Here is a 19,637-nt window from a genome sequence, read left to right as displayed (position 1 = left end):
AAATACCGTTAAGCAGTACCCTACAGGGAACTCTTAAAATAATATCAAATGTTTTTGTTTCTTAGTAATATTTTATTATTAGAGTTTTTTAATACCCATTCTATTTGATTTATTTATCAATATTTAATACATGTTTTTATAATTGTAATATTGTCTGTACCATATGTTGGAACATGTCTGCAATGTTTGCATATTTTTATTTTTTATTTTTTTTTATTTATACAAATTCCTCACGCACAAACTTGTGTTTCACCCATAGACTATATATAGGCTAGGTTTCAACCATAGGTTTCAACCTATGGTTTCAACCCTATGGTTTCAACTAAATATTTTGTAATCAACTGCTTCTAAAAAGGTAAACATATCAATCCATCAGCAACAAGTAATTGACTCATACTACACTAGATGCTACGTTGACAAATCAGCCCTTATGCCTATTATTTAATGATAAATAATAAACTGTTTGATTGATAAAGGCTAATGGTGGAGGAGGATCGGGAGGTGTAATTAGTTTAACAAACCAAATATTTTTGGTTTGTGTTCGCGAGAACACGTCAAGACTCAAAGGAACTACAAGCTATCGCGACACTGGAGTGTTCCTCCCTTTGTGATTCACGTACAATTTACGTCAACCTTTTGGCGTAGGTTAGTTGAACACGTTTGGCGATGCGTTCCTCACAGTGCGTAGCTCAGGCAAAAGCTGCGAGAAGGGGAATGTCGGCTTGTGAATGATCGCTTTTTGAGGCGGCAGGGAGCGTCAACGTTATGGGTAAGACGCTGCTGCAGTCAGATTTATTCAGAAACCCGCGTTGTAAACTCCAATTCTGTTTATTTGTGTGTGATTGTATTCGCTTTTTGAATAATTGTCCGTGCCGCTGTTTTTAGCTTCTGCAGTTGTCTGAGCAACCAACGCCCAGTCTTTGGATGGGTTAGCTAGTTGCTAGCCTGGGCTTCGCTAGCACTGTGCATAACCTAACGGTAGAGTCATTTCCTGCCTTTAGCTCTTTAGAAAAGTATTTTAGCAAACGTTTCTGTTGGTGTAAGAGCTAACGTATTGGGCCACATTAACACACATCTTACGTGTTTGTGTCTTCAATTACTAGCAATGTTTGTCTCCAATTACTAGCAATTATACTAACTAGCTCACTTGGTGTCGCATGTTGGATTAAACCGATCAGAGTAATGCTAACGTTAACTAACCACTGCATGTGAGCTGTTGTAGCTCTACATTAGTCTGTTTGTTTACGTGAGAAAACGTTGAATGGTTGCACATTATGCAGAATAAAGTCGCTGTAGCTAGCAATACCATTTTTCTTTACACAGTGCTTCTTTAAACCGGGAGAACGACCTCTTTCCGTCGTTTGTGTGCCCCTGATGGGGGCTCCATTAGTGTGTGTGTGTGTGTGTGAGATCAATAATTTGAGTAAACTGCCATGATTGTAGAATCTAGGTTGGAAAAGAAAGCTGGAAAATGTGTCACTGCCAGGCATAAGGAATGCACGACTCTCATCTAATCTGGATTACAGTGGATCTAGTCCCTAAGAGTTCATGTTTGACTTTTTGGCTCAGACTGAGCTTTAAATCCTAACACTGTGTGTGTTTCCCTCCAACTAAAACAACACACTGAAACATGCATAAAATCTGCACAAGCAAACTAGTCCGCCACCTGTCACCACTTCCTTTGGCAGACCTGTCAGACAGCCTGAAAGAAAACTGACAACTGTCTCTATAAACTGACAGTTCTATTTCCTTCAAACAAAAATTAGAATCGAAATCAGCTAAAATGGATATGACTAATGCTGGTTTGCTAGTGAACTAATTTACAAAACCAATGTATGTAGTTGCACACAGTTGCAGTAGGATGAGGATGTTGCTGAGATTAAACTGCACATCCTGTAGGCAAATCGGCTTATTAAGTCATAGTGTCACACAGAAGACATGTGGGCTGCTGTTAGTTTGCAGGAGATGCTCCGGAGTAAAGGTCACAATCCTTTCCTAGCCACAGGCGATAACATCTACTATGAATGGGCCTTGGTTTATGGTGATACTGACATTAAAGGAGCAAGTGGAGTGTAATATGAACAACACTGGCCAACTGTCTGTGTTGTTACAATAGCCCAGATCATGAATCATTATGCCTTGGGCTTCTCAGCTTGCAATACTGATTCTGGAGAGAAAATGGTTTGTTTGTCAGATGGCCGGAGATTGATTCCATGTTGCTTTTTTGTGATCTCTCTCTTTGCTTTCTGACCCTGGAAATGCTGGCTCTTCACGCACAATGGTTCCACATTACATTGATCTACACAAAACAGCAGTTCAAACAGTAAGTATTAAAATGATCTTTATATACCGCTTTGCAAAAACATACATTCTATAACTTGTATTGAGGATCTCAAAACTCCTAGATACCAACTGAGCCCTGCTTAGTTACAATTAAAAAAAATGCTCAATACATCTAGACTAATATTCATCATATTTGTTTTAATGGCGGAATCTTGGATATGAATATTTCCCTCAATGTGATATATCTAAGATGCACAGTTAGTATGTGATGTAAAAATGTTTTGAAAAACACGTCTAACTTTGAATATACTTCAGGAGAACATAAAGGTTTGATTGATTTTTAAGACTGGGAGTATATTTTCAGTTTTGGCAGCATGGGAATAGGGCAATTCAAAATGTGTATGCCTTGCAGCTGAAGCAGGTTTGCAAAATTTGATTTCTTATTGGATTTAATGTGTTTATTTTTTTTCTTACAGCAGCAAAAGAGTCTGGAAGGATATGTTGGCTTTGCAAGCCTCCCCAACCAAGTGTACAGGAAGTCTGTCAAGAGGGGCTTCGAGTTCACCCTGATGGTCGTGGGTAAGAACACACACTTCTCAGCCCTCTGTTTGCTCCTGTTTTATATGAATCATTTCATTGCTTTTATTGCGGTTGGCATTTAAGAATTCTTCACTGTGGTTTGCTTTTGAGAAAGAAGGAGATTGTGTGTGGGCACAGTCATATTTATACACAAGGGACATGCTCCCTACTTTGTTGTGTTACTGCTGAGTCAGAGAGGAAGGGGACCATTGCATTACTCTTATTCAAATGTATCTTAGCGTCAGGTCCCCTGAGAAGAAACCTTTGGGATGGATTCATCTAGCAACATTCAGCAAATAAAAATGGAGACATTCTTTTAAAATGCCTGGATGTGGTAGTTGACACTGAGCCAAGATCCTCCTCGGCTGATCAGTCCCTGTTTGGAGGGAAAATGTTTCCTCGGGTCAAAACCATTTCCTGTGGTGGGACTGTCAGAATTTCTACCCAGCATGCCTCTAAGAATAGCGCATCTCCTATGGCGTTTGACAACACCATGTTTCTACGGGGCTTTAGCCTATAGTACCACAGACACATTCCAGTTACATGTCAGTGTGCAGTCTTTTTATTGCTATTAATAGGGACTTTAGTATATCACTTGCCCTTATTCTCTGCACTGTCCTCTGCTAAAGCTTCTGGTTAGTGACCAACTGCTGATTATTAATGCTTCAAAGTGTTGCTACAAATAGCTTCATTTTGGGAATAATTTTAAAAAAACATGCAAATGGCAATGCATCTACCAACAAGGAAAGAACAGGAGGTCCTCTGGGCTTTTCTGGTAGTTAAAGGCTTGCCATTGTCTTTACGGTATCACCCTCTTGCTTGGAACAATATTCAGCTTTTCTTGGCTCTGATGAGCTGTGAGCCCACATGTTCCCGCCGTGCAACGCAATGCGTCACCAGTGTGCTGTGAAAGAGGATGAAAGAGGAAGGGTAGGACAGAGATGGGACTGGTATTACCAGCAGTGACTGGCACGTCTTCCCTCGTGAAACACATGGCCCAACAACCTGTTCAGTTCACAGATCGCAGAGCAGCTCAACTCACAGTCCTGTCATCACTACACATTTCAGTACATTTAACAAGCGCATACCCATAGCCCATAGTTACGTGCCACGCATAAATTGTACAGCAAACAAATGCCACAGCACAAACCCAACACATTACCCTTTGACTGTAGCTCTGGTGTAAATGGTGGCTCGTTAAATATTGACTTGTGGACATCCGCCAAAGCAGTCAGGCAGTGTCAATGGTCGTTTCCACTAATGACTCTTTTCATTGGAAGCTTGGAAACTGGGCACACAATGGCTGGAGCTAAGCTGGAGAAGCCTCTCAGACCACACAGCCAGTCAGCCGCACATAACAAGGGCCATTGTCTGTGTTGTTTCCTTAGCCTTTAACTGTGAACCCAAATGGATTAATGTCTTGGTAAAATGTCAGTCTCATCCCCGGACAGACACAAGGCCTTTTTTTGTCTTCAGGATGTCAACATTGATCCGTCTGTGCTTATAATACAGGGGTTTGTGTCTCTGAAATCTTGTTTATTTTATCCCATTTATTGCAAATCTTTACAGTGTGAATAACTTTCTAACTATAACATGAAGATCACAGTCTTCTTGAAATACTGATATCTCTTAATTTTTTTTCCAGGCGAGTCAGGGTTGGGTAAATCTACGTTGATCAACTCTCTGTTCCTGACAGACCTGTATTCACTGGAGTACCCTGGACCTTCACATCGAATCAAAAAGACCGTACAGGTATTTATTTTAAAGTATTATCTTCGAGTTTGGATGTAGCACACAGTGTTAAAGACACACTGGCAGTGTTGGTATCTGCTAAGGCCAAATATCAGAGATACAAATACGCAGAGGTTGTGGCTGATAAGATTATCTCTGAGAATCTGCGAGTTCTGGAAGAAAAGCTTGAAACTGACTCAACTGTTAGAGAAACTCAGCCTTGATGTGAATGCAGCTTTGGCAGCTATCCAAACCATCATTTTGACATTTTATTTCAAAATGTGCCCATGGGCTGAACAGACAGAAGATCAACAAATACCAATTCTATACTGTTTCAAAGCACATCTGTGTAAAAGACATACATTTGTTCGTGATTAAAGGTTTTTTCAATGTGTTCTGGACTATTTAGCTCCCGATTTGATCGACTGCCTTAGAGTCTTTTAAGATGAAAGCAGTAACAATAAACCTCTTGGCTCAGTTATAGCAGCAACTGGACCAATAACAAACATACCATAATGTAATGAAAACATACATGAATGCCCTGTTTATAAAACATATGATTTATGATACTACAGTGCCTGAGAACCTCCTTTGATGAAACAAAGAATAATGTACTCCTTTCTCTCCATACGCCATGCAAAGTGATCAGACAGAAGACAGACATAGTTACCCCTCCAATTTAACATCATAAGATCCGAATACTATCATCTGAACATTGTAAAGAGTTATGGGGTTTGGTGAGAAAAGTCTACTTTCAGATGTTTCAGATGTTTTTGATGTTTTCTAAAACACCATAGCTCCTCATAATGGTTTGAACATGTCAGCCTCACTGTCAGCTTCTGCCATACATTCCCTTATCTTCCTCTTCCCTAATTATAAAACGCAGTCCTGAATCTCGAGAGCCTCGAGTGTTGCACTTTATCTGTCTGGCTCCTGACTGACAGCATTGCTATCTCCAGATGCTTCTGTGCTTTTCTGGCTTCTCAGCATAGTTAACAAATAGCACAGTGTGACACGGCGTGTTGCTACATGCTGCTAGCCTCAAGTATTTTCTATGTGAAATATATGGTGTGATGCTATAAGCTTACAGTGATAATGATTTCAGAGCCCTCCTGCCGTATTGTGTGTTCACTTGTATTATTAATTAAACAATGTGGTTTCAAAAGCACAGTTTGAGGCCCAAGTGAACACAATGTGCCCTTCATTCTTCCTCCTGTGCCAGGTGGAGCAGTCTAAAGTTTTAATAAAGGAAGGCGGCGTCCAGCTGCTGCTCACAATAGTTGACACCCCAGGGTTCGGAGATGCCGTAGACAACAGCAACTGGTAAGGATCGCCACAAATTCTGCTCAGCACAGATAATAGAGACTTACTTAAAATCCTTAAAATGCCAAATCTATTATTCACCATCCTTAATTCAAAGGAAAGCTATTGGATCTTCGTGGGGAGTGTCTTTAACGGAAACTGTTGTTTGTACTGTGCAGCTGGCAGCCAATCATCGACCACATAGACAGCAAGTTTGAAGACTACCTGAACTCAGAATCCAGGGTGAACAGGCGACAGATGCCTGACAGCCGAATCCACTGTTGCCTGTACTTCATCGCCCCCTCGGGACATGGGTGAGTCTAGGAAACAATTCACAAGCATAATAACCAGGGGTGCACATAACTGGTACGCATGCGCGGCAACAATCTGAAATGCGTAACGTCACTTGTGTCACAACGCGTCTTTGTGTACCTGATAGGTCATCAAAACAAAACACATATTTCGTCTACACGTGTTTCTTGTCAACACTCAGTGGAGTAAACTATTAGACATGCCCAAAAAACATTAAGCAGCCACTTTGGCATTTAGCTCCCTACAAAATATCTTCGGACTTAGGGATGGGTACCGAGCCCCGGTATTAAACGGGCCCCGGGGCTGAATTATTAAAGACCTTGGTACCGTTAAGCTCCGACGTTATCGGTCTTTTTATTGGTATTGGTATGTAAAAAATATGTCGTGTATTATTGCTACACAAACATTATATTACAGTTTTGGTGTCGCCAACTCCATTTCTAACATGCAAAAAGACTGCAAAATGCGTATTTTTAGTATTTTCGATCTTTCCAATCCACTCGAGAGATCTCTCTCCCCCGCCTGCTATCGAGGGGCCGGGGCAGTTTACACACACGCAGCTGCTACATGCAGCAACACACACACACTGCGGAGATGGCGGAGAGAACGCGCTCCGAGGTGTGGTTAAACTATAGCCGTGTCGATGTGGACAATGCTCGTTACCAAAAGTGCAATAAAAGTTTAGCATGTAAGAGCGCACGAGCAATTTGTCTAAACATTTAGCAAAAGTGCTCTGCGTCCAGACGGAGGAATGCACCGGGTTCCACTGTCTTTCTAGTAGCTCTCTATCCCCATCCACGAGTAACGTTTCCACGTCAGGTGTTATGTATGCTAGCAGCAACACACAGAGTTAACTCATTTATACAAACATGGGTTAATGATTAGAGGAAACTGAGGTATTTATTTTGTTAAAGTTTCAGCTATTCTGTTCACAGTTCTGTCATCACATTATTTAATACGATTTGTTAAAAACGTTGTTGTTTATTTTGATGTGAGATATTATGTATTTAATTTAAATAAAACGCAATGTTAGTTTTGTTCACAATTTGTTTAGTTATTTTACCTTTTTTTTTCTCCAAAAGAACCGATAAGAGTACCGTTAAAAGACCGGACCGATAAGCGGTATCGATAAAAGTAGTAGTACCGTTAAAACCTTAACGATACCCATCCCTATTCAGACTTTCTTGGACTGATTGAACTGGGTGCTGGCCAAGCCGCGCAGGCCATAACCGACTGACCTGTGAAGCTTTTCCAGGAGGCAGAGGCTTAGATCACTGGACGTCAGAGTTGGTCGCCGTGTGCACAGACATGTATGAACAACAGAATTGTACCAAAACTACGCCAACTGGCTGCGGAGGGAGACTCCCATGTGCACATCCTGTGCACCGCGCACACACCGGAGAACTGCGCAAAATCAGCTGATCACAACGTTCACGTTCTGTGGTCAAGCTGCTGCAGTTTTATTTACAAAAAGGTGGAGCAAAACACACAGCTGCAAACTTAGGGTGTTAATGGAAGAGTTTGAAATCAGACAGAGGTGGAAGAAGTACTCAGATCTTGTGTAGGAATAATCTGTTACAAGTAAAAGTCCTGCATTCAAAATGTTGCTCAAGTAAAAGTAGAAAAGTATTATCATCAAAATATAAGTAGTCATTGTGCAGACAGGCCCATTTCAGAATAATATATATTAATATATATGATATGTTTTATAATGATTGATCATGAAAGTGTTCTCAAAGCTGGTAAAGGTGCAGCTAGTTTGAATGACTTTGTATACTGCAGGGTAGCTTGTGAATTTACTCCAGGTGGAACTAAAGTCTGATTTAACACTTGATTATATTTCACATCATTCATCCACATCTGTGAAGTAACTAAAGGTATTCAATAGTATGTAGTGGAGTAAAAGTACACCATGTACCTCTGAACTGTAGTGGAGTACACAGTAGTATAACATAGAAATACTCAAGTAAAGTATATCTCAAAATTGTTCCTAAGTACAGTACTTGAATAAGTGTACTTAGTTTATTCCCACATCTGATATGACTTCAAGTCATGTGATCATTTCTTAGTATTTGATCCTTCAACTTGGCCTCAGGAAATGCAAGGGCTTCACAGTTTTAGCAAAAAGCAAATTGGAGGCTTAAACAGGGACAGGGAGGTGCGTCTGCAGCATCTTCATCATCTACCATGCAGGAAGTGTAAATAGAGGACAGTGAAGGAGACACTGAGGAGGACAGTGAGGAAGACTGCACTTATTAGCAACACCTGTGGGGTGAATACCAAACGCTGTCTCCTGGTACTCATCTGAGTAACTCACTAAGAAAGTTATGTGCACCCGTGATAATAACTCTTCGTTGTGGGTGCTTTTATTTAGAATGCCATACACCACTCATGTTGTTAGCATGGGCAGTTCCATTGACAATCAAGTACTTACATCTCAAGAGGATGGATGTAAGAAATGAATAGGACACAGGAAAGGAAAACGTGGAAGGGTTAACATTGAGAGGAAATTAGTTGAAACAATAGTCCAGAGTAGGAAATGAGAGGTGCAGAGTGGTCCAAAGGTCAGAGAAGCAGGGTGGTGACTGGGTTGTTGGTTCAGGTCCCTGTTGCAGTCTGCAAAATCAAAAGAAGGACGGTCAATGAAGCTCTTCCTCTTCCTCCTTTAGCATTTTCAGCATGGAGCTGAGCTACCCACTGATTCTGGAACAGCTCGATGGCCGACAGCATGAAGCTGCGGTCATGCGGAGCAGCTCCTGAGTGTGTGCAGTAAATGTGTCTCGCTCAATCTCTATTAACTACTTCCCCGAGAACATAGCTGTGAATGATAATATGAGAATGAATCCGCTTCTCTTGTAGAATAAGTGTTAACATTTGAAGTCCGCACATTTAACTGCACAGTAACAACATTATGAAATTGCAATTGTGAACTGCAGAGAAAAACATTTTATTTTTCTCTGCTCTTTCACCTAGACTGCATCCATAAAATACATATTCCAAGTAAAAAACATTCATACAAAGGTGTTAAACTTGGCAACCAACTGTAGTAATAAAAGCAAGGAAGTCCTTTTTCCCCCTAAATATCCCTTAAATAAATAATGTTTTGTCATTTTAACTGCTGTTTAGACTGATCTAAATATAAAGACTTTCAGCAAAACACTTGAAGCCTTAATAAGAGATAGTAGGAGGGGGAACACAGGCCATGCACGCAAAGACTCTGGCAAGATGCCCAGCTGATGACACTGTTTGCGTAACGTTTCCTAAAGAGATGACGGTGAGGAATCTTTACTGTAATGTTTATTATTCACAAGCCACCAGATCTTAAATATATCCTTAGTTGACAGCTCAGATGTGCTCGTCATATCTTTCTATCTGTCTTAAAAAAGCAGAGTGTGGAAGTAGTGAAATTCAGAAACTTCAAACATTATTTCCTGCCATTAAAGTTGGTGCTGGTATTTGGTAGATGACACATGGGTTTAAAAGTATGCTAATAGGAGAGCTTGCCTTTAGTTAAGGCTGTTGATATTGTGAAACCATACAAGGGGAGCTAATGCGGTTTGCATTTGTAGAGCAGTGTTGTGTTTGCTACCCCAATTTGTGTGTATGCAAATGTTCAGTGTGCTCATGTCTCCTTAAAGCTGTTGACCATGACTGACTGTACAGAATGAAGAAGCCTCTGTCCTCTCATGTGTTTTTCCTCATCCTTGGTCTGTGCGTCCTCAGTGAGACATTGTGTTTGTACAAGCTTGTCCTCTGTACCCACACAAGCAGCACTTTAGCCTTGAGGATGGGCAGCGTATGTCCTCACACACACACAAAGAGCATCCCCTCATAACACCAGCTGACTGCGCTCACACTGCAGCACAATGACCTCCAACACTCAAGAGACAATGTAAACATTGAACTCCCAGCTGAACTCTGCTGACGATCACTCATTGAGAAAAGAAGAATCACCCACATCAATCTCTGTCAAACCGTTAAACATGGCCCAACTGTGGCTGAACCCAAATATCTGAGATGTTCTCTGACGTTGAACTGTTTTGGCTGTAAACAATAATGTCCTAGTTCTATCTTATGATTTATGACTTTTAAAGTGAATATCGTTCGATGTTGGACTGTTTGTTGGATGATGAATTCATTTGAAGATGTCACCTTAGGTTTTGAGGGGATTGTGAAAGGCAATTGTCACTATTTATTTTGCATTTTGTCTACAGATGAATACAAAAAAAGAGCTGGATAGGTGGATAATATGTGTTAAATTATTTTAAGTTGCAGCCGCAATGTTATGACATACTGGCTCTTTATTCTGTTCAGTATGCAATCTTACATACTGACATATATTTTGTTTTGGACATGTTTTCTTCCCCCTAACCTTATTTGAGTCATTTGAGAAATGTGCTTGTTTAGGGTTGATCTTAGTTCCTTTTCCTGTTGAATAGCAGGGGGGCTGATGAGTCACACTGAAGTTGATGTCATCCAACATTTTAGCTATATATAGTCTATTCATATGTCTGTTAGTGAGATGGTTTTGTGTTGTTTTATTATTTACCGTTTGGTTTATTGGTATACCCATCATGAACAGCATCAGCATCACTTCTGTCAACTGGTAATGATGATGCTTGAGGGGTCTTTAGTGATCTGATAGATTGCTCTTCTTTTCGATGGACACAGTTGCTATCAGCTGTTGCATTCAAGTTTTCCTAAAAGTGTCTTAGTAGCACTGTGCTCTAAATAGATGTGCATGACTGTTGGCAACGTGACAACCATCCCACTCTTAAAATAACAACATCAGATTCTGCTTCAGGGCAGATATCAACTCAGAGGGATGTTTCCAATTCTCCTTCAAAGAATCAAATGAAGATGTAATTATATTTTATAACGTAATGCAAAGCTACAACTCAATAGATGTCAAATGTTGGAAAGAATAATGACCCTTTCTCAGGACTGCAAGGTCACTGTCTTGGACATTACAAACATCTGTCATGAATCTCAGATACGTTTCTATATTTGGTATCGCCCACTTGTCTTCTGCTGTGGAAGGAGGCAAAAGAAACGGATTAATGTAAACCCAAAAGCCAGTCAGTATAATATCCTAAAATCACAAGGAGTAAGTAAGGGGTAGCGATTTGATTCATTATTTAGTTCTTAAATGTGCTAAACGGAATGGAAAATGATATATCAATGTTAGATCACGCTGCAGTCTGAATCTTACTGATCTGACACTGATATCCAGTTGAGCTACGTGCTAACCTGTATCTTGCTCTGTGTGCAGACTGAAGCCCTTGGACATTGAGTTCATGAAACGGTTGCATGAGAAAGTCAATGTCATCCCGTTGATCGCCAAAGCAGACACCCTCACCCCAGAGGAATGCCAACAGTTCAAGAAACAGGTCGGTGGATTCCACAGCTGCAAACTACTGCAGGAGTGTTTTTTTACTATGTTCATCAGTAACATGGCACAAATGTATCATGTGTCGGAGTTCAAATGCATATAAACAAAGATTGATATGGCTCCTGGAAGAAGTAGCATTTCAAACCGTTTGAATGTTCTCTTGTGTTCTCCTTTAAAAAAAAAAATGCAATAAACATTAACATCTTTTATTATACTGATGTAGATTTTAGTTTGAATTCCTTTGAATCAGGATCACACCAAAAGGCATCTTCAACACCAAGCTAGACTGAAACGAACTGTGCCGATAGGTCAATATATTAAAACAAGATAGGTTAGAGGGGAATGTAAACTGCAGTCTGTGTCTATACTCTATCTTAAAAACTGCAAAATAAGAATATGCAGCATCAGACTGCTGTATAGAAGACAAAACAGAAAATACACATTCTAAAAAGCAGAGTATCGAGATACCATAAAATGATATGTGTCAAGCGAAAAATGTATGTACTGTGACCTTAAAAGGGATTTCTACATCACATAATTGGATATATCTTATATAAAACAGTTTTTCCCCGGTTCAACATTTGACTCAAGTCATATCTTTTTTGCTTAGCCTATTCTAATGGTGTCTCCTTGATGTTGCTAACATTTCCTTTTTTTCCTGCCAGATCATGCGAGAAATCCTGGAGCACAAAATCAAGATCTACGAGTTCCCTGAGACAGATGACGAGGAAGAGAACAAGCTGGTGAAAAAGATAAAGGTATTTTATGTCACCTGACGCAAAACATATTACATGAGTGTACTGGAGAACACCAACCCACTAATTGACCTGTTTGTTTTTAAAACGTTGTTGTTTTGGTAGGACAAGTTGCCGCTTGCTGTAGTAGGAAGCAACACCATCATCGAGGTGAACAGCAAGAGGGTCCGAGGGAGACAATACCCCTGGGGGGTGGCAGAAGGTAGGACATTATAATTGAATAAATATTACCAGAATAGTTGAGCACTGCTGAAGTGTCTGAGGTACAAGCAAGGTCACATATTTGTTGTTCTGATAATTGGTTGACTGACTTTTTGTTTTCCCCTCTAGTGGAAAACAGCGACCACTGCGACTTCACCATCCTCAGGGACATGCTCATTAGGTACTGAGAACATCAGAGAGCATAAGGAACCTGTATCATATGCAGTCAATGAACACATCAAGGCAGTTATTAAACAGAGGCCCTGTATACAAACTGAGGTTTCGTGGATAAAAGTTACAGTGCAATTTAAGATGTGAATAGTTCAATCAAAAGCAGCGGCAAAAAGAAAAGTCTTCAGCCTGGATTTAAAAGTAGTCAGAGTTGCAGCGGACCTGCAGGTTTCTGGGAGTTTGTTCCAGATAGTTGGAGCATAATAACGAAACGCTGCTTTTCCATGTTTAGTTCTGACTCTGGGGACAGAAAGCTGACCAGTCCCTGAAGACCTGAGAGATCTGGATGGTTCATAATTTAGCAGGAGGTCAGAAATGTATTTTGGGCCTAAACCATTCAAAGCTTTATAAACCAGCAGCAGTATTTTGAAATCTATTCTTTGACACACAGGAAGCCAGTGTAAAGACTTCAGAACTGGAGTGATGTGATCCACTTTCTTAGTGTTAGTGAGGACTCGAGCAGCAGCGTTCTGAATCAGCTGCAGCTTCCTAATAGATTTTTTAGTGAGACCTGTGAAGACACCATTGCAGTAGTCCAGTCTACTGAAGATAAAAGCATGGACAAGTTTTTCCAAATCCTGCTGTGACATTAGTCTTTTAATCCTAGATATATTCTTTAGGTGATAGTAGGCTGATTTAGTAACTGTTTTAATGTGACTGTTGAAACTCAGGTCAGAGTCCATGACTACACCTAGATTTCTGGCTTTATCTGTTGTTTTGAACATTGCAGACTGAAGCTCAGCGCTAACTTTTATACGTTCTGCCTTGGCTCCAAAAATCATTACCTCAGTTTTATCGGAGATTGGAGAAAGTTCTGACACATTCTGACTCAGACCACATTTGAACTATTTTGAACTCTCTGTTGTCCCTCCCCAGGACTCACATGCAGGACCTGAAGGACGTGACAAACAACGTCCACTACGAGAACTACCGCAGCAGGAAGCTAGCTGCCGTCACCTACAACGGGCCGGACAACAACAGGGCCGCTAAAGGGCCGCTGTCCACAAAGTAAGTCCTGGACAAAGTTAAACTAAAGACAGCAGTTTTTGTACAGTCAGACGTGATAGGTATTTTATACAACGTAATATATCTTAATTTACATGCAACTTAAATGGTATGGAACAGAACATGAGCTTTCCAAAAAGAAGCCTATAAAGGTTGAAGAGATTAATGTCTCAACAGCCAAACGCTTCTAAATATTTGCCGCATTTGAGAAGTTTTCACGTCTATCAGTGATTATTTTAAGGCTTGATTCTGTTCTCAAACGTCTGCATCAGAATGGTCAGTACGCCGAATGGAATCGATTTATACAGGTGCAGATGTTACAGGATGTTTTGGGGTTAGCCTTTCATTTGATATAATACCTTAGATATATTAGTTTTTGCTGCTGTAAATTGCAAATCTCTCAAAGTGCACTTGGTTAGATACATTTCTTAAAAACGGAATATGCAGATTTTAAAACATTGTACAAATCCTTGAATCAAGGTTCAAATCATCTTAAATGTAAACTAGTAAACCTACCCGACAGTGCAACATTGACATTTGTAGAAAGTAACTGCAGATGATTTGTTGTCTCATCTATCTTCCTTAAAGTATTTAGGTTTCAGCTTCCTGAAAAAGTCCCAGTTGGCGGAGCTCTTCCATCGCCCATTCGTTCTCTGTTTGTGATGTTTGACAAACAAACACAGATTTTGCTTTTGTTGTAGCTTGGCAAAAGATCATGCTACTGACTTTCATAAGTGTTCATTCAAAGCACCATGCTGCTTTCTCATTCATGTAGACACAAGCAAATGGCTAACTCACTAAGCTGGAAAGCGGCCTCACACTCTTGATTCTTACACACAGCTCAACATTTGCTCATGTATTTGACACCCAGCTCACAAAGCCGACATTTTTCCAAGCTTTCTTATTTTTTACATATGCAGCAAATAAGTATCTGAAATCACAAAACTGGTTTTATTTTAGTGCATGGCCTCATTATTGCACGATGTGTGTGTGTGTGTGTTTGGTTGAATGTGTTTTTGTTTTTTTAGACATGACACAGTTGAAGGAATGTAAGTGGTCATTTTTTTTCACTTTTCTGAGACCCCTGATTATGCTTGCGCTCTTCCCCTCCTCCGTTTGCTGCATTCGGGCGATTTTTCTTCCCTCTATCTGGACTTAGGTCTGCTTCCCATCGACTTCCCCCTGTCAGTAGATATTTGATGGAACAGCAGGAGAACTGTGAAATGCCAATGTATTTGACAGCTATGAATGTGATATGAAAGCCTTTCCTTCTCTCCACTGGTGCATTCATCGCTGCTTCAACCGGCTGCTGCTGTTAACCTCGCTTGGAGTAACAAGAGACATGTTCATGACATTTATGGAGTAGATAAGAGTGATTACAACATTAACAGAATTTCATTATGTTGAAATGACTTGCCTTTTAGAACATAGACCACAATCCTTTTTTTTAAATAATATACGCTTTAAGATTGTGTAATATTCTCCTTAGACTCCTTTAACTTTTCCCTCCTTCATAAGATAATTTAAATAACTTGTCATCGCATCAGAATAAGGGTATATCTGGCTTTTTTCCTGGTGTCATGTTTGACTCCACACTTCCCGTAATTACAGGTAATCTCCACATATTTCATGAGTGGTCTCTAAACACCAACTGCAACACAACATCCTGATGAGCTTCACTAACATGTAACCAACAGCACTAACAGTCTGTGTTCACAGGTGCCTTGCATTAGCTTCTTTCTTTTTCCTCTCAGAGAAGAATCGTGGTTTCCCTTTTCTCTTACAGCCTTGTTGGATCCCGTCATTCCCAAAACTTGACCTCTCGCTCTGTTTTCCCTCCCGCACCCCAACATGTTGTTTTCACGTAAATGAGGACTAATGCTGTCATGATGCAATTTGATATAAATTGTACGATCTTCCGCACAGATTGCAGTCAGTCTGTTGCGTAGTATTCCTTCCCTTGTTAGATGAGCATGTCATATTAAAACATGTTCATCATACTCAGTTTTTGAATCTGCATGAAAACAAATTCAAGAGGGGGAATGCTAAAACAACTTTGAACAATGTGGGTTTCTAATCGAGCAACTCTTATACAGGGGGACATTACTGTCCACAATGTATAAGGCAACTAATGTGCATCGATGCCTGTGTTGCTCTGTAGTGCTGATCTCAATCTGTGTGTGTGCACGCGCTCATCTCTCCTTGTGCAGGAGTCCCCTGGCCCAGATGGAGGAGGAAAGGCGAGATCATGTGACTAAGATGAAGAAGATGGAGATGGAGATGGAGCAAGTGTTTGAGATGAAAGTCAAGGAAAAAGTGCAGAAGCTCAAAGACTCTGAAGCTGAGGTAAAACACACACACACACGGTTTAATGAACTTCCTTCATATTGGTTGACGTGTTTCAGCAGTAAGAAGTACGAGTGATTTTGTTGTATTGATTTTTACGAGTGTGTTGTTGATACTGTATGTGTAAGTGAATGTTCTGTTCAGAAGTTCCTTCTTACGTTCCTTCATGTTTTATGTATATTTAGTAGGGCAATTCCCTTGTAACATGTAAATTGTAGGACCATTAACAAGGGATCATGTCTGTAAATAAACATGCATTGGAACCATAGACTATATATACACAACTCAGAGATAACAACGTTTATTTAAATCAGACTGCATTTTCCATTTTCTTTCCATTTTAAAGTCATAGGATACAGGTTCTTTAAGTGAGGTTGTATGAGGTACTTATCCATAGTCAGGGTATTACCTACACTCTCTTCAAGTGTGAGTGTTAATAACTAGCCCTTGACAAATATTACAGAACAACATGGCTCTTGATTCAATAAGAGTATAATCTCTTTAAAAACATAGTTGTCTGCATTCATCAAAGTGAAGAGGGAAAAAGCTTGTAGTTGATAGCACTTGTGCAGGTGCGTTTAGGTACAAAATGCTGACATCCCTCCGTGTCTCTCTGCAGCTTCAGCGGCGTCATGAGCAGATGAAGAAGAACCTGGAGGCTCAGCACAGGGAGCTGGAGGACAAGAGACGTGTGTTCGAGGACGAGAGGTCCAACTGGGAGGCCAATCAGCGCCTGGAGCAGCAGAAAATGGAGGCCTCCAGGTACGCCTGACACACTGTCACACTTTCCCTGGTTCAGCCATCTACTGTAACACAAACCAAAGCGGTTCAGCGATCATGTGGGAACGACATTCCAGTGCAGGTTTAATGGTGGACAGTAATGGATTAGTGCCACCTTGAGGCCAACTGACATTTCTGCAGGATCAGAAATCAGTTCATTACCAAGAAGGTTTTCACATGCAAGAAACCTGCCTTGGTATTTTGGTGCATAGAATAATAAAAATCTTTATTTGTATAGCACCTTTCATACAATAAATAAGTGCAGTTCACAATTAACACAGCAAGAACAAATGTAAATACTACTGCAACGGCAAGAATCATATATATATATGAAAGAAAACTACAACCATTTTAATTGAATTATATCTGATCTATTTAATTATTTCCACAGCTCACAAAGTGATGTATGAATTTGCTGCAGGTGTTTCCAAGAGAGCTGACATTTAATTGTGTTAGAATAGTGACTTATTATACAGTGTGTCTCTCTTCTGTTCTGCAGGACTCTGGAGAAAAACAAAAAGAAAGGAAAGATCTTTTAAAGACGGCAGGACCACCCCAACTCGAGTTATTTTGTTTGCCAACGTTGCCGGTCAGGACACCAGTGTGGCACTGACTCCCCCCTCCTCCTCTTCTCTCCCTCTCCCTCCCTCCCTGCCCCCCTTGTCCCCTGTCCCTGCTCTGTCTGCCAGCCCAGCTGTGCTCCTGCTCTCAGCCACTAGAGGGGGTACCCTGGGTATGTGAGGAGGGGGGGGAGGGGGGGGTCTGAATGTATGCTCAGAACCGCCACCACAGAGCCCCTTCGCTACCTCGGGACTCATCAAAGAGTAATAAAAACATCCCCATTTCAGAACGGCCGAACCCATATTATTTGTATTATTATTATTGATGTTATTATTATTATTATTGTTGTTGTTATTATAACTGAATACTGCCCCCGCCCCTACCTGCTGCTCTCTTTTATTTCCACCCCAAGGTTGCTTTAAATGACTGATGTGTACATTTTGATGGAGAGCACAGACAAACAAAAACCGTATGAACCCTGTCTGGCTGTTGTACAATCAAGTTCTGGTGAATTTATTAGTTTACAAGAAAAATTTAAGTAACAGTATTTGAATATTACCCTGCTCTTCCTTCGCGTATTAGGGTAGGAGGAGGACAAGGCATTAACTAATCCTTTTTATTTTGAGTGTATCTGATAACCCTTTAACCCAGTCAATGCAACAGAAATTAAATGGTGTCAACAGAAACAACCTAAATTCAAGAAAAACAATAAAACGCACCTTGGGCTTTTTTTTAATAGATTGACAAAAATGGCTGAAGCTACTTTGTTTTGAAATGTAACACTTTGTTTTTTCTCTATGTTTAGCTATTTCCACTAGCCTTGGACCACCATTTATAATGTCATAAGTGTTATATTTCATTTTTATATATACTGAGCCAGCTGAAGACATAACACCTTTTGTATGTTTAGAAAATCCCTCATAGACTTGAGAGCTGCGTCGACTGTTTAACAGAGTCATGCTTTCACAAAAAGTGATCCATGGACGCTTTTACAAGAACAATATGTCAATCACTGAGCGGTATCGATCTGTGGGAAATGAAGAGTCAACACCGCAAATTTGCTTTGGCTATGTACTCCATCTCTGTATTTTTTATTTTATTTTTTATTTGTATTGTACAAAGTCACTTAATAAACCTGTGATGACGATGAAGAGTGATATGGGTTTATTATGGAAACTGTTGGTGAGGTGATCACACTTTTTTTGTTAAAATAATACTGTTTACTGATGCATTTAACACTCAATTTTATTTCAACACTAGATGACACTGCCTAAAGGTGAATTATTTGTAATGGAACAATGACAAACTGAACTCACAATATAAATAATGTCAGACTAAATTAAAGTAGGAAAACAAAGCAGATCTTCAATCTTCTGTGCAGCTCAGTGGACGAGATCAGCTGTTAAAGGCAGATTTTCACTGACATTTTCCTTCAGCTTGTTTATGTCACAGTAACACACCTTGATCCTCAAAGCTCCTTTTACCCATCAGACCCACAAAGGTTTGGAATGTGTCCTGGCAATGAAAACATCCGATTAAACAACTGCAGTGTCGCTTATAATTGTAAACACATCTACATTACTTGTTAGACGCTGTTATCCAAAGCGACTTACATACTCAATACTGTGGACAATCCCCACAGGAGCAATTTGGGGTGAAGTGTCTTGCCCAGGGACACAACGACATGCTGACTGCAGTTTGAACCTGTGACCCTCTGATCCGAACACCAACGCCCCACCCACTGCACCACATATATACAAAGAACAATGTATTGACTAAGCACTTTTAACTAATACTCACGTTTACGTGCTGTCTGTGTTTTTGCTGTTTGAGGAGAGGAAAACAAATCAGACTTGATCATTTAAATAAAGTAGATATACATCCATACTAATTCCTATACCATTTTTCTTCCCCAGGAGATATTGGCGTGTTCCTGGATTTCTTCTCAATAATATGGCTCGAATAACTTCAGAGTGTGGACATTTGTTCTTGTATAGAGACAAACATAATGCAAAAATCAATATTAAATACTGCTTGATTATATGAATCTCTGCATAACAATAATATTAGATGTTATACTTCAAAGGCAAAAGGACAATCATTATTATTATTCAAATTGTATGTGATGTGGTGGTTACTTTTCCATACATCATTTGGTA

At 40.1% G+C, this 19,637-nt stretch overlaps 1 protein-coding gene across 4 annotated transcripts; it reads left to right on the top strand.

Moving 5' to 3' along the window:
- Positions 1-622: 622 nt before the first annotated feature.
- sept7b (septin 7b) lies at positions 623-18,629 on the top strand. Of its 4 annotated transcripts, none has more exons than XM_034211299.1 (15): positions 623-769; positions 2,313-2,323; positions 2,760-2,862; positions 4,508-4,614; positions 5,816-5,916; positions 6,075-6,209; positions 11,480-11,597; positions 12,265-12,357; positions 12,460-12,556; positions 12,685-12,736; positions 13,663-13,794; positions 14,820-14,840; positions 16,002-16,137; positions 16,757-16,899; positions 17,417-18,629. In XM_034211299.1, the coding sequence occupies exons 1-15, from the start codon at positions 766-768 to the stop codon at positions 17,454-17,456; spliced, it is 1,293 nt and encodes a 430-aa protein (XP_034067190.1). In that variant the 5' UTR covers positions 623-765; the 3' UTR covers positions 17,457-18,629. The 4 variants fall into 4 exon arrangements, with proteins under 4 accessions (XP_034067190.1, XP_034067191.1, XP_034067192.1 ...); XM_034211300.1 differs by having other exon boundaries at positions 647-769; positions 2,316-2,323; XM_034211301.1 differs by having other exon boundaries at positions 686-769; positions 2,763-2,862.
- The last annotated feature ends 1,008 nt before the right edge of the window (positions 18,630-19,637 follow it).

The sequence above is a fragment of the Gymnodraco acuticeps genome, unplaced genomic scaffold, assembly GCF_902827175.1.
Source record: "Gymnodraco acuticeps unplaced genomic scaffold, fGymAcu1.1, whole genome shotgun sequence".
Taxonomy (NCBI): Eukaryota; Metazoa; Chordata; class Actinopteri; order Perciformes; family Bathydraconidae; genus Gymnodraco; species Gymnodraco acuticeps.
This window is presented reverse-complemented; position numbering and strand designations above follow the sequence as displayed.